This window comes from Ictalurus furcatus, chromosome 4 (genome assembly GCF_023375685.1).
Source record: "Ictalurus furcatus strain D&B chromosome 4, Billie_1.0, whole genome shotgun sequence".
Lineage (NCBI taxonomy): Eukaryota > Metazoa > Chordata > Actinopteri > Siluriformes > Ictaluridae > Ictalurus > Ictalurus furcatus.
This window is the reverse complement of record NC_071258.1, coordinates 377,501-390,000: the sequence shown is the minus strand read 5'-3', so window position 1 is coordinate 390,000 and position 12,500 is coordinate 377,501. Positions and strand designations below refer to the sequence as shown.

General features: G+C 43.9%; 1 protein-coding gene across 1 annotated transcript; it reads right to left on the bottom strand.

Annotated features, from left to right (window-relative positions):
• Window positions 1-4,913: 4,913 nt before the first annotated feature.
• bmp16 (bone morphogenetic protein 16) lies at window positions 4,914-11,975 on the bottom strand. The gene is made up of 3 exons (XM_053622388.1): window positions 11,223-11,975; window positions 7,882-8,213; window positions 4,914-7,393 (listed from the first exon to the last, which is right to left on the bottom strand). Exons 2-3 carry the CDS (start codon window positions 8,204-8,206, stop codon window positions 6,456-6,458), a joined length of 1,263 nt encoding a protein of 420 aa, XP_053478363.1. The 5' UTR covers window positions 8,207-8,213; window positions 11,223-11,975; the 3' UTR covers window positions 4,914-6,455.
• Window positions 11,976-12,500: the final 525 nt, after the last annotated feature.

Below are 12,500 nucleotides of genomic sequence, written 5' to 3'. Positions count from 1 at the left end.
ATGTCACGTGACCTGACGTCATGAGACCTGATGTCATGTGACCTGATACGATGAGACCTGATGTCATGAGACCTGACGTCATGTGACCTGATGTCATGTGATCTGATGTCACGTGACCCGATGTCATGTGATCTGATGTCATGTGACCTGACGTCATGTGACTAGACATGCAGTGCATTCCTGTTCCCACCCTGAAGATGATTATTTTCCTCTAACAGCACATCCCCAAGAGTTTTATTCCTCTTACACCACAACAATTTACAAACAATTACAATTTCCTAATTTTATTTTCCAATTAGTTATGTAAAGCTTTGCATTAGTGTATGAAAAATGAAATATATGAAATATAAATAAACTTACCTTACCTTATAAAATAATTCCCTCCCGTTTATAGCAGGTTATCTAATAATGTTCAGTGGAAGTGTCATACATGTAGTAAGTTATTTTCATTTTATTCTGCTGACTGGCATCATTATACAGATCTAGTTTACTGCATTTCCTCATCCCCGATATGAATTCTTCTCTACAGGGTGAAAGAGTGTTAGAAGCACTAACAGGTGAGCGTGAGCTCAGGGCCTGATGCTGAGCCTCACTGAGGTTTCGTAATGATCTCGTAAAAAAGTCAGAGACACAGCAATCGCCTGCTGCGGCGTCCTGAGGCTCAGACTGGCCGTTAAAATCCAGTTAACGAGCTCACGCTGGACCTGGCACAAACCTGGACACCGCCATCTCCCTCATTACAGCTGTATAAACCAGGCTGCTTCTGAGAGAGACGTTAAGAACGAGAGAACGAGAGCGATGGAAAGACGAGGCGAGAAAAAAAGAAAAAGAGAGAATGTGGTTTCCAGCATCTGCATGATAATCCACCTGTATAAACATCATTCTTCATGGCAGGCAGCTGAAAGAGAGCGAGACAGAGGAGTGGGGCGTGGTCTCTGTGCGTCACCGCGCGTCATATCATCAACGTCGCATTCATGTTCCTTACTGTTCATTACTGCTGTAACACGCCCTGTGAACGTCAGAGTTACTATATAATCAACTGTGAAAATATTCACATCGTGTTAGGAAGCATTCATACGGTCTTACACACACTTATCGTCATTGATGAACATGCGCTCCACTTTCTGTCTATCGTTATTATGCATTATGAATTGCTCACATGATATATCATAAGCTGAGTTCAGAATCTGGGAACCTGTTTTGATATTTTCTTTAAAAACTGAATTATACCAGAGAGGTGATCAGGAACGAACACTTTAGGACTTCTGGACGGCTTGATGGCTTGGAGTAAGACTTCATAAATGCTTATGTCACTTGTGATATATGTCAGAGAATTTATGCCTATATTTGTTTATTATGGTGTCATAACACTGTTATTCGTGTTCATACAACTCTTATTAATAAAGGTTTGTTTAAATAAAAACTAAAGGCGGGTAAAATAAACAACTCTGTCATTATATTTTACATGGCACTGTTATAAGCATTCATACAAATCTTATAAACAGACACCAGAACTGTCAGCAGCATGGAATGAAGTCTGTTGGAATGAAGATGTTAATGAAGGCTTATTTATGTGTTTATTATTATTGTTTATTATGTTGTCAAAACGGTGTTCATGAAGTTGTTATTAAGTCAGTGCGGTTTAAATGAGCTCTTGAAGCAGACATGAGAACGGTCACGAATTGTTCGTGCGTGCTGGAGTAAGATATTATGAATGTTTATGTGGGATTATGCTTCTGTCATATGGTGTTTCTGAGTGTGTCAGTACTGCTCTATGCTACAGCAGGTAGAATGTTTGTGTGTAGTGTTGTAAAGGGGTTATGTACAGTATATAATCTCAGCGTGAGACTTTCGAGAGATTTGAGTGCTGATGCTTATCGGACTGACAGGTGACGCCGGTGTTTAGTGTCACATGCCACATAGACAGGTGAAATATTTCTCTACGTTCCTTTAATGAGAATTTCATAAAGTCTGCGTCTCGTCCGTTCCAAGAAATCTGACTGTTCATGGCTGGTCTTTCGATTTTCCTCGGGAAGCACAGTCACGCTGGCAGCGCGGGAAAGGCCGCGAAACACATCACTCCATCTCCAACACTCTGCAAACTGGCTTTCGGTTTGCTCTTATAAAATATTTAGTGTTGCTGCAATTGTAAAATATTTTAAAAGGTCACCTAAGACGCTAAAAAGCTCTAATAAGACTTCACGCTATTTTTTTTGCTGCATTTTATTGCGCAGCAGCTTAAAACAGCAGAAAAGGAGCTGAAAGGTGTACATTAGTCAAAAACGACACTGATCCTGACGTGATGAAACACACAGGAAGTATTATTCTCCAAAGACCAGGAAGTATGAGATCAGAGGGAGGATTAAGTGAAGAAAAAGGTGTTTCGGTTGTTCTTTAAGCTGTCAATCATTACACGCGCCGATGCAGAGCGAAAATGGATTTAACACCGTCCTCACACGTCAGTTTTCCACAGACACAAACCCCTCTTACATTTTATCTTCGGTTCCATTGAGTCCAAACAGGGATGTGTGGGCGGAGCTATATAGTTCATGCTGTATACGTGTTTTTTATGTGTTAAGTTTATATATACGTAAGTTTAACCGTGGGCGCACGGTGGCTTAGTTGTTAGCACGTTCGCCTCACACCTCCAGGGTCGGGGGTTCGATTCCCACCGTGACCCTGTGTGGGCGGAGTTTGCGTGTTCTCCCCGTGCTGCGGGGGTTTCCTCCGGGTACTCCGGTTTCCTCCCCCAGTCCAAACACATGCATGGTAGGCTGATTGGCGTGTCTAAAGTGTCCGTAGTGTATGAATGGGTGTGTGAGTGTGTGTGTGATTGTGCCCTGCGATGGACTGGCACCCTGTCCAGGGTGTACCCCGCCCTGTACCCCATGCTCCCTGGGATAGGGTGACCCTGTGACTCCCGTGACCCTGAAGAAGGATAAGCGGTGTAGAAGATGGATGGATGGATGGAAGTTTAACCGTGTAACTTCACTGACATTGACACTGGAGACTCCTTCCATAAATGTTACATTTTCCTTACAGAAAACTGTATCAGTGATTACATGTGTTTAAATCTGTTTATGAGGAGCGTCCGCTGTACACGTCCCTGTGAACGAGCTGTTTCTATAGAAACGATAACGCATTAGAGCGAGCGCATTAATATAAATACAACTGTGATGTGCAGCTGCGTTAGCGTCAGAGCCGCTGTTATGGACAATTAATCAACACCTTCTGATTTATGAACTGAACAGCGCTGTGGTGTAAATATAAATACGTGAGTTATAACTGTGAGTGTGAGGGTTCAGTTAAATCCTCACCTGTACTGTCAGGTATTAAACACTAACTGTCATGAGCGCATGAAGCCGCCGCGAGTCTCGGAGCTCAGCCGAACCGAATCCGGCCCCGTCTCCGCAGCCGCAGCGTGAAACCTGGCCACGTTGGTGGATTTATGGTGTTGGGAAGGTGCTCTGTACATCTGACTGGGTCAAGGCCAGTGCTTTCCAACTCACACACCTGACAAGATAAGACACCACTATCACCTTCACTCCCTCAGCATGACCTGCAGAACATCACACGGGTCAAAGGTCATCTTTTTGCTATCGTGTGACCTACACAGTGTGTAACTCATCGCTAGCAGATGTTCTCTACATGCACAGAAACAAACCATTAGAGGAGAATCCCCGAGCAGCGTTTATTTTCCCGCTGAGGAATGAAGTGCAGGTGGTGAAGTGGAATTCTAAACGTCGAGTGGATGTAAATAAAAACTCTGATGTTCATAATAACAGCAATTCTTTACTCGAAGGTCCACAAATAAGCACCTAGTATTTAATACTCTCATCACGACGAATGATTCCTCAGCGCATCAGGAAAAGGATGAAGCGCATTAACACACGAACAATCTCCGAGTCTGATATGAATGAGCTGTTAACGTCAGTAATATTCACACATTTAACTCATTCTGTTCGTTAATATCATGACTTATGCAGAATTAATAAAGTTCAGAACCCAGATTATAGGCTATAATGTAGGTCCAGTTCCCTTTTATATTCTTGTTTTCCAACAACAGCACTCCTAAACCGAACTAAACATTTGTGAGATTGTCGTGGAAGTCGTTAGCGATGACGTCGGGAAAAAGCACTTCAAAAGTATACTTTAAAATAAAATAAAATACTGTAACGTCGCTACTTTTCACCAGATTGATCAGCGGTTTTTTCCCTAACCTGTCCCAGGTGTGTGTCTGCAGAGGTCATGTTGGATAAGGAGTCAGGAGTCTCTGGAAGCTCGCTAGCTGCAGTGTGAGTTCCTCACAATCCGACTGACTGACTGCGGGTAAAAATCTCACGTGGGATTTGAGAAGCTGTATAAAGGAGCGATACTCAGCAGACAGACACACGCTCGTGTGTGATCAGTTTTCTGTTTATTTTTTGACAGACATCAGACATTTCCACAGACGGTTGTGTAAAAGCAGCTCGGAGGCGTCGCGGCGGTGAAGCGTTAATCATCAGAACATTTTAATGACCTGAACATCTTACACTTTTTTCCGCTGGTACAATATTTCACTTTTTTTTAAAGACAGATGTTTAATTTGAAGAGACGTGTTTGACTGTTACACAACTGGAACAGATTTGCGTACGCGTGTGTGATGCTGTAGTTAAACTCGGTCATTGTTTTACAGCTGGACGTTACAGGAAACTACGATGATTCGATGACTCACGTTCACACAGAAATGAACACATGACCTTCAGTGTACTTGTGAGGATCTGCAATATTTGTCAAGATTAAATATGTATTTGTTATTTAAATAGATACACATATAGATATATATGCTCTCTTAAATTAGAATTACTTTAAGATAGTATTTGTTTAGCAACTGTGACGTTTTCTCGGCAAATTAACATAACACCATAAATAATAATAATAATAATAATAATAATAATTATTATTATTATAGTAATAATAACACAGATACATTCTAACAAAAGGATAGCTACTCAGAAATTAGTATTTTCTGGAGAGAAGTGCTTGTGTTCCAGTCTTTTCTGTAATCGCACATCTTCTGGAATATTGTTTGTGAATCGTGAACTCGACACGTGGCTTCAAAGTCCATCAGAGCGTCTAGCGTCCTTTCTTGAGAAGCTCCGTGTTTCTGAGGAAGTGACCTGACGCTACTGAGAGGAAAACGAATGTGCGAAACAGGAAGAGCAAGTACACAGCGACGCAGACGAACAGAGGCCGAGACGATTAGACCTGCAGTCATTTTTACAGAACAGAACCGGAAGCTGGACGAGTCGTGAGCAGAACACACAGAGACACCGTCTTTGTTCAGACAAGCAGCTCAAATCAGATTTTTAAAGCGTTCGTTGTAAGTGAATACGAGTACATTGTTCAGAAGGAAATATGTTCTGAACAGACGAAAATACAGATACCAAAGATCCTCATAGGAGGCGTGCTATTCATTTGCAGAGCGTTCTTAGACACCAGAAGGGTTCACAGGGCATCTGGGTGAAACTGCAGGCGTATCAGGACTGGGATCTCAACAAAAAGCTCACAGGACAAACAAAGACCACATACATTAACACGAACATTAACACGAACATTAACACGAACATTAACGCGAACATTAACATGAGCGTGCGGTGCTGTGTGATGCTTTTACAGCAGTCACTCATTCATATTAACCAAACTGGGTCGGGTTTCCCCGAGACATCGCAGCACACAGATCTCTACATGGTAGAGGGAGCATCACACTGAACACTCTCTCTCCCAGTGGAGACAATGTTAACTTTGCGAAGCTTTTGGGAAACTCAGCCCTGATTAGAAAATATGGCAGGCAGATTCAAACAAGAATACCAACGGTGGGAGTGCGGTTATAAAAACAGTCCCAGACACACACACACACACACACACACACTGGAACTGTCAGAACCGCAATTCACACACCAGCGTCCCAGTGTTTTTCTGAGGGCAGAGTGCTAATGTTAAAAAAAACCCTTGAAGATTAGGCCACACCCACGTTGGGTTTAAAGTCAAATACAGATAGGGATAGTGGTAATGCGTTATACCCCTACTGAACAGGTTTGTAAGCGTTTTGAAGGTGTGTATGTGACTTCTGAAGGATGTCCCTCCAGCATATATTTATTAACACCCCAGGCTCAGTGATTAGTGATTTGATTAGCGATTAGCTACAGCCTTGTAAAATGAACTCGTTGTGACGCGTCGTGAGTGCACAAACATATATTTAGCCCTGAGAATTAAAAACGTGGATTTAAGAAATAAATCAGATTTGCGCTGCTCTGTGAACAAAGCAATGCACCACAACTGGACAGGAACTTAAAGCTTGGAGCCTGTTTGAAAGGCCTTGAAGGTTCCTTTAAGGACCTCTACGTGATATTTCTTTTTTCATCTGCTTGCTCTTCCATGTTTTCATGCTTTTCTTCCTTTTGGGCCATCCCTTGCTACCGGCAGCCGCAGCCCTCCACTACCATATCCTGATAGTTTTTCAGAACCACATGATCTTCCTGGTCCAGATAAAGGAGCGCGATTGGACTGAGGGCCGTAGGCACACAGCAGGCTCGTGGCACAGCTCCATTGACCGAGTTCAGCAGTGTCTGCACCATGGCGTGGCTGGACGAGTTCATGTGGTCGGCGAGAGGAAAGCGGCACTCACCCAGACAGAAGAAGGCGTCGTAACCAGTCGGTGCAACGATCCATTTGTTCCACCCGACATCTTTGAAGTCCACGTAGAGGGGATGGCGGCGGCATCGAGAGCGAGACAGGCGTTTCAGCTTGGCTGCTCGACCGCCGTTATTCCTCTTTACCCGCTTGTCTGTCCACACATCACGCCAGCTTACCTGTGACGCCTGACCTTTGAGCTTCTTAGCCTTGTTACCTCCCCTCCTACCCCTGGGGGTCTTCTTCTTTCCAAAGGGAATGAATGGTTCACTGCGCCCATCATGGCTGTAAGTGACCAGTAGTGGTCTTTGGCGTGCCCAGCTGTAGTCATCTTCACCTGCAGACCTACGCACTCTCAAGTGTCCCTCTGTGTCCATGTCCTCCACAGCGTGACTGCTATTATCTGAGGTCACTTCCAAGATAAAGGCCACTTTCCCTGCACGATCAGACAACTTCTGAAACAGTTTTGCGTTCAGAGGAAAGGCCTCCCAAGACCCTGAGGGCTCTCTAACTAACTGTCGTGAATGGAGAAGTGTTGGCTCAGTGTTTCCACCAGAGACATAGAGGCTGACAGTGTGAGGCTCTGAACCCCAGCGTGTTCCTCCACGCAGGAAACGCAGCTCTGCTGAGACCACATTCTCGTAGGAAGGAATAGAGGACAGGTTAAAAGCTATATGGATCCTGTCACTCTTCTCATCAGGGATGTGAAGGTCTGAGGACACTGCAACGGGAGAGTAAAGAGAAAAGTTTCATTAGATTCAGGGTTAATTACACACCAGCCGGATATCGAGTCCAGAGTCCCGAGTCGAGTCCAAAGTGTGAAGCTGTGGAATCCGAGTCAAATCCAGAGTCGCAACATGTAGACTCGGAATCGAGTCACTAAGCCTAGGCTGTAGTGTCTGAGTCGAGTCAGGAATCACAACCACACCGTCCAAGTCGGGTCCAGAGTCCAAAACTATAAACTAAGAGTTGAGTCAGTAGTCCTACTCCATAGTCTGAGTCCAGAATCCTAAAAGTGACTCACCTGATGAAGTTTCTATAATGAATACTTTGAAGTACTTTATTCACAGGTGAGTGATCAGAAAATTTGGGACAAACAGAAACGGGCCTCAGACAATTAGGGACTCAAGTCCAAGTGAAACAGTCTTCCACACATAACAGTGAATTAAAAGAATGAATCTGGCCTCTTCATGTACCAACAAGTCTTACCTGCATGGTGGAAGCTGCGAACAGTGTTGGCACCTTCTACGTGCTCCACAGGAAAGCTGAAATCTGGATCTTCTACTAGGTGGTACTGCTGTGTGTGGAAGCGATAGAGGTCCAGGAGATACTGAGGTACCACTGCTCCTGGATGAGGGTTTGGATAGGACTGTAGGCCCAGTCGGGTCAAGAGGAGGTTCTGGATGGTCTGGGCCAGACTAGGCTCGAGAGAGATTCCTGGGTTCCCATCAGAGTGACTGGAATCCACCTGTTGACCTGACAAGGCTGGAGGAAGCAGCAGGGTCATCAGAACTAGAAGACTAGCAAGGAACATTGTGGACCTAGAAGGAGCAAAGCAGAATATGTGTACTTTAGCAAAAACGAGACTTACTGAGGGTGAATGAGTGAAAGAAAAACAAGGGTTCCTCATCAGTTCTTTGTGATTAATTCCGAAGGTTATTTTTATGATTCAAAATAAATTGAATAAAACTAATTGCATAATTTCATGAAGGGTGCCAATAATTCTGGAACTGACTGTACATTATAGACAGCAGAAATGAGCCTGAGATATATAACGAGAGTCATTTGAAATGTTCAAAATAAGACAATTTTACATATTTACAGTCACACTTGCAAAAGTAATGGCACCCTGCGCTGTTGGGCCTAACCTCCCAGTCCTGATGTATTGCATTATATCTACAATATTTACAACATTTGTCTCGCTAGTTACACACAACCATAAAACTCTACCTTGGTATGTTTCTTTTGCAAATTTATTGGTGTTTATTGTAAGTGACAGTAACTGCAGAAACAGCAGCGGAGGGAAATGCAGGAGCAGAGCAGAGGATATGGCTGTACGCTTTGATTTAAGACCTCACGTATGTCCTGTTAGTCCAGGTCTCTGATGGAGAGGTAAATAGGAAAGGAAAACAATATCATCTGTGATATCTTCTGTCTCTATACGGAGTCGTTATTATACTCTACCCTGCTTTACTTTGTCTATAGATGTTGTGCAATGTAGTGTTATCTTGTTGTCAGGTGGAGTTTAGACACATTTAACACCTCCTTAGGACTTTATTGTGATTCTGTTATGGTGACAGCTATAAATGAAATGTCTTTCACAGCATTCGTTCTATAAAACCTCAATTAGCAGGAAATGTTTATGGTTTTATCGTGTAATATCCACAGTAAGATCTACACACCTGACACATTATCATGTTAGATTAGATATGGGAGAAGATAAAGTGCAATCGACCTCAGATTAACCTGGCAATAAAACAAACATCCAAACAGTGTGTGCTGAACTTTGGTACTAATCGTATCTGTGAGTGCCATCGGTGCTAAAACGGCACACAGCTCTGTAGTGATAACGAGCTCCGTGTGTCATGGAAGCGTAAAACTGTCGAGTCACCGCTACAGTGTCCGAGTCTGAGATTAAACGCACGTCAGACAGGAATAAAAGCTGTAAAGTGAAACGTTATGATATATAATATCAGCAGAGTGATGGAAGTGTTTAGCTGCGTTTCTTTTACGCTTTTATTAAACTGTGAACGGGTTATCCGTCACGCTGCTGCTGAGTTCTGGACTGTGATTGGTCAGAAGGTGTTGATGAGTCACAGGGACGTGTATGATGGAAGCACATCGATCAGGTGAAATATGTTTATTTAACATTTACGGAAGGAGTCTCCAGTGTCAGTGCATTGTTTCATTATCTTCAAAAGAGAGGAAAAGAGAGAGTGGTGAGGGAACGACTGTCACCATGACAACATGCTTGGTCCAGGTAACGCATCAGCTTGCGTTCACATCTGAGCCTTCAGATAATTTCCCAGGAATTAAACGAAGTCCTGATTTCCTCATTAACCGTCTTCGGATTTTCCCTCTGTTCACACTGAACCCCTTCCTGATTAATTCACATTAAATTCCTGGTTAAAATACATCTCCGCTACAGCAGAAACTCACTTATCTCCACGCTACTTCCTGTTGGCTGTTTTCCTCTAAAATGGATATATCATTGTTCAAAAGGAGACTGCCACACACACACACACACACACACACACACACACACACACACACGGACACATTGTGACTCTTGCCAAGCTTTGTGTCTTTATCGGGTCCGTAGGGATGAGTGGAGTAAATCAGACAGGACAAACACTATCTCAACCTCCATCAGTGTCCTCTCAAACTCCAGCATTTTCAGTGTGTGTGTGTGAGAGAGAGAGAGTCCAGACTCCGTGAGAATGGAGGTGTACGAGCAGCTGCTGAACTCCTTCATGACGTGTTCAGTTGAAGGTGTTTGTGTATAAATGAAGCTGTAAACGTGTGGAATCGCTCCTTTCAGAGGCGGAACTACTTTTTCAGAGGGAAGAGTTTGTGGTAGTTGTGCGTCTCTGATGGCGTATGGATTCCACAAAACCTTCAGGAACGTGTAAAGGAACCAGAACTACAGGGATTTTACACCTTTCCATCTCTCTCTTCTACTCCAGGATTTTACACTTTCCATCTCTCTCTTCTACTCCAGGATTTTACACTTTCCATCTCTCTCTTCTACTCCAGGATTTTACACTTTCCATCTCTCTCTTCTACTCCAGGATTTTACACTTTCCATCTCTCTCTTCTACTCCAGGATTTTACACTTTCCATCTGTCTCTTCTACTCCAGGATTTTACACCTTTCCATCTCTCTCTTCTACTCCAGGATTTTACACCTTTACAGAAATAAACAGCTGAATTTACACGTCCATTCTGAGTGAGTTTGGAGTAAACAGATTTTCTGTGTTAAAATTCTTGTCCACACACACACACACACACACACACACACACACACACACACACACACACACACACGATGGAGAGAGATTAGTGTTTAGAGATTACAGCTGTCGGATTATTATTCTGTAAATATCACAGTTGTATGTTTACACTGATAACTGGTGATAGTGAAAGTCTCTCCGCTGTAGATTTAAATTAGCTTATTCGTGATGTTGATTTGGACCCAGATCTCCACTCCTCACACGCATCACTCCTTCATTCACTGAATAATGTGATTTAAAACTGTAGGCAGTTAACAAAGGTGTACTTTATGGTCGGTGTGTGAGGGTTCTGTGTTTTACATTAAATAAAAGAAGAATAAATATGACAGGAAGTTTTACAGGAAAGCTGAGGACAGACAGATGTTCTGTAACTCCGCAGGTTCCTCTGAGGGAAGAGCCGTGACCAGCGTGAGATGGAAATGTCAGCAACTTCCTGATGGACTCTGAGACTGAATGAGTCAGAACTTGTGATCTGTGATTGTAGGATAAAAGAGCGGTGTGGGTGTGTGGGTGTGTGTGTGTGTGTGTGTGTACTCACGCCCAGGTGTGGTGGTTGGTCTGCAGAGTCCATGGTTTGTCCTTGAGCTCCAGCGTTACACACCTTCTCCTCTCGTGGACTTGTCAGAGCTGCGGCTCAGCTCGGTGTCTCGGTCAGGGTGTGAGTCGGAGGCTGTGGGGCAGAGTGACGCTCGACTTCATGCTGAGGCCGAAGATGGAGGGATGACGGATGGACGGACAGACAGACAGATGGATAGAAGGCTGACCTTGTGTGCTCACACACTCATCCTGTTGTCAGCTTCGATTAAAAATATCCCCGGCGTTCCTCTGTGTGCTGGAGCTCTGAGGTCTTCCTGAGCAGTCTGATCGGGACAGCAGAGAAACCCGAGGAGCCAGCAGAAACTTTTCACTCACCGGCAAAATTCCCTGGTTTTGTAGCTGCGTCTCTCCCTTCCTCTGTCTGTCGCTTCTCTTTTTCACTCTCCTCCCCTTTTTCCTCTCTCTCTCTCTCTCTCTCTCTCTCTCTCTCTCTCTCTCTCTCTCTCTCCAGCTGGTAAACTCAGTTAAACTCTAATTGACTTTCCTGTTCATTCAGATCCTCCCTGATAGTGATGTCACCAACACAGAGGCCCCCTCCGTCACCCTTGGACACACACACACACACACACACACACACACACACAGAGAGAGCGGGAGAGAGAGAGAGAGATACAGAGAGAGAGAGAGAGAGAGAGAGAGAGAGATAAGGTCAGCACTGAGTCTCGGATACACACTAAGTAAATCAGGTTGTCCATTTGCTACTTCACACTTGTCTCCTGTTGTCGGAAACAAGAGTGAGATAAAGTGAGATACAGCAGGACGCAGTGAGGAGAGCTGAAGAGAGCGAGACAATCAGAATCCATCCGTCTGAGTGTTTACTGTGGACGGAAAAATGATCAATGGTGCAAGTTAACAAGATTAATTCAGTGTCTGAAGCTGGAAGAACCAGACATTCATCAAATCCAGGCAGAAATGAAACATCTGAGAGAGAGAGCGAGAGAGAGAGAGAGAGAGAGAGAGAGAGAGAGAAAAGTAGAGAGAGAAAGAAGTAGAGAGAGAGAGAGCAAAAAGTAGAGAGAGAAAGAAGTAGAGAGAGAGAGAGCAAAAAGTAGAGAGAGAGAGAGAGAAAAGTAGAGAGAGAAAGAAGTAGAGAGAGAGAGAGCAAAAAGTAGAGAGAGAGAGAGAGAAAAGTAGAGAGAGGGAAGTAGGGAGAGAGAGAGAGAGGGAAAGATGAGAAGGAGGAGGTGCAGTCGACCTTCACGTAGGTTGAAGCGCATTA

Coding starts and splice junctions, on each gene's coding strand:
- bmp16 (XM_053622388.1), bottom strand. CDS start 8,206: ATGTTCCTTGCTAGTCTTCTAGTTCTGATGACCCTGCTGCTTCCTCCA. Junction 7,394..7,881: donor TCGCAGCTTCCACCATGCAG/GTAAGACTTGTT, acceptor CTCCCGTTGCAG/TGTCCTCAGACCTTCACATC.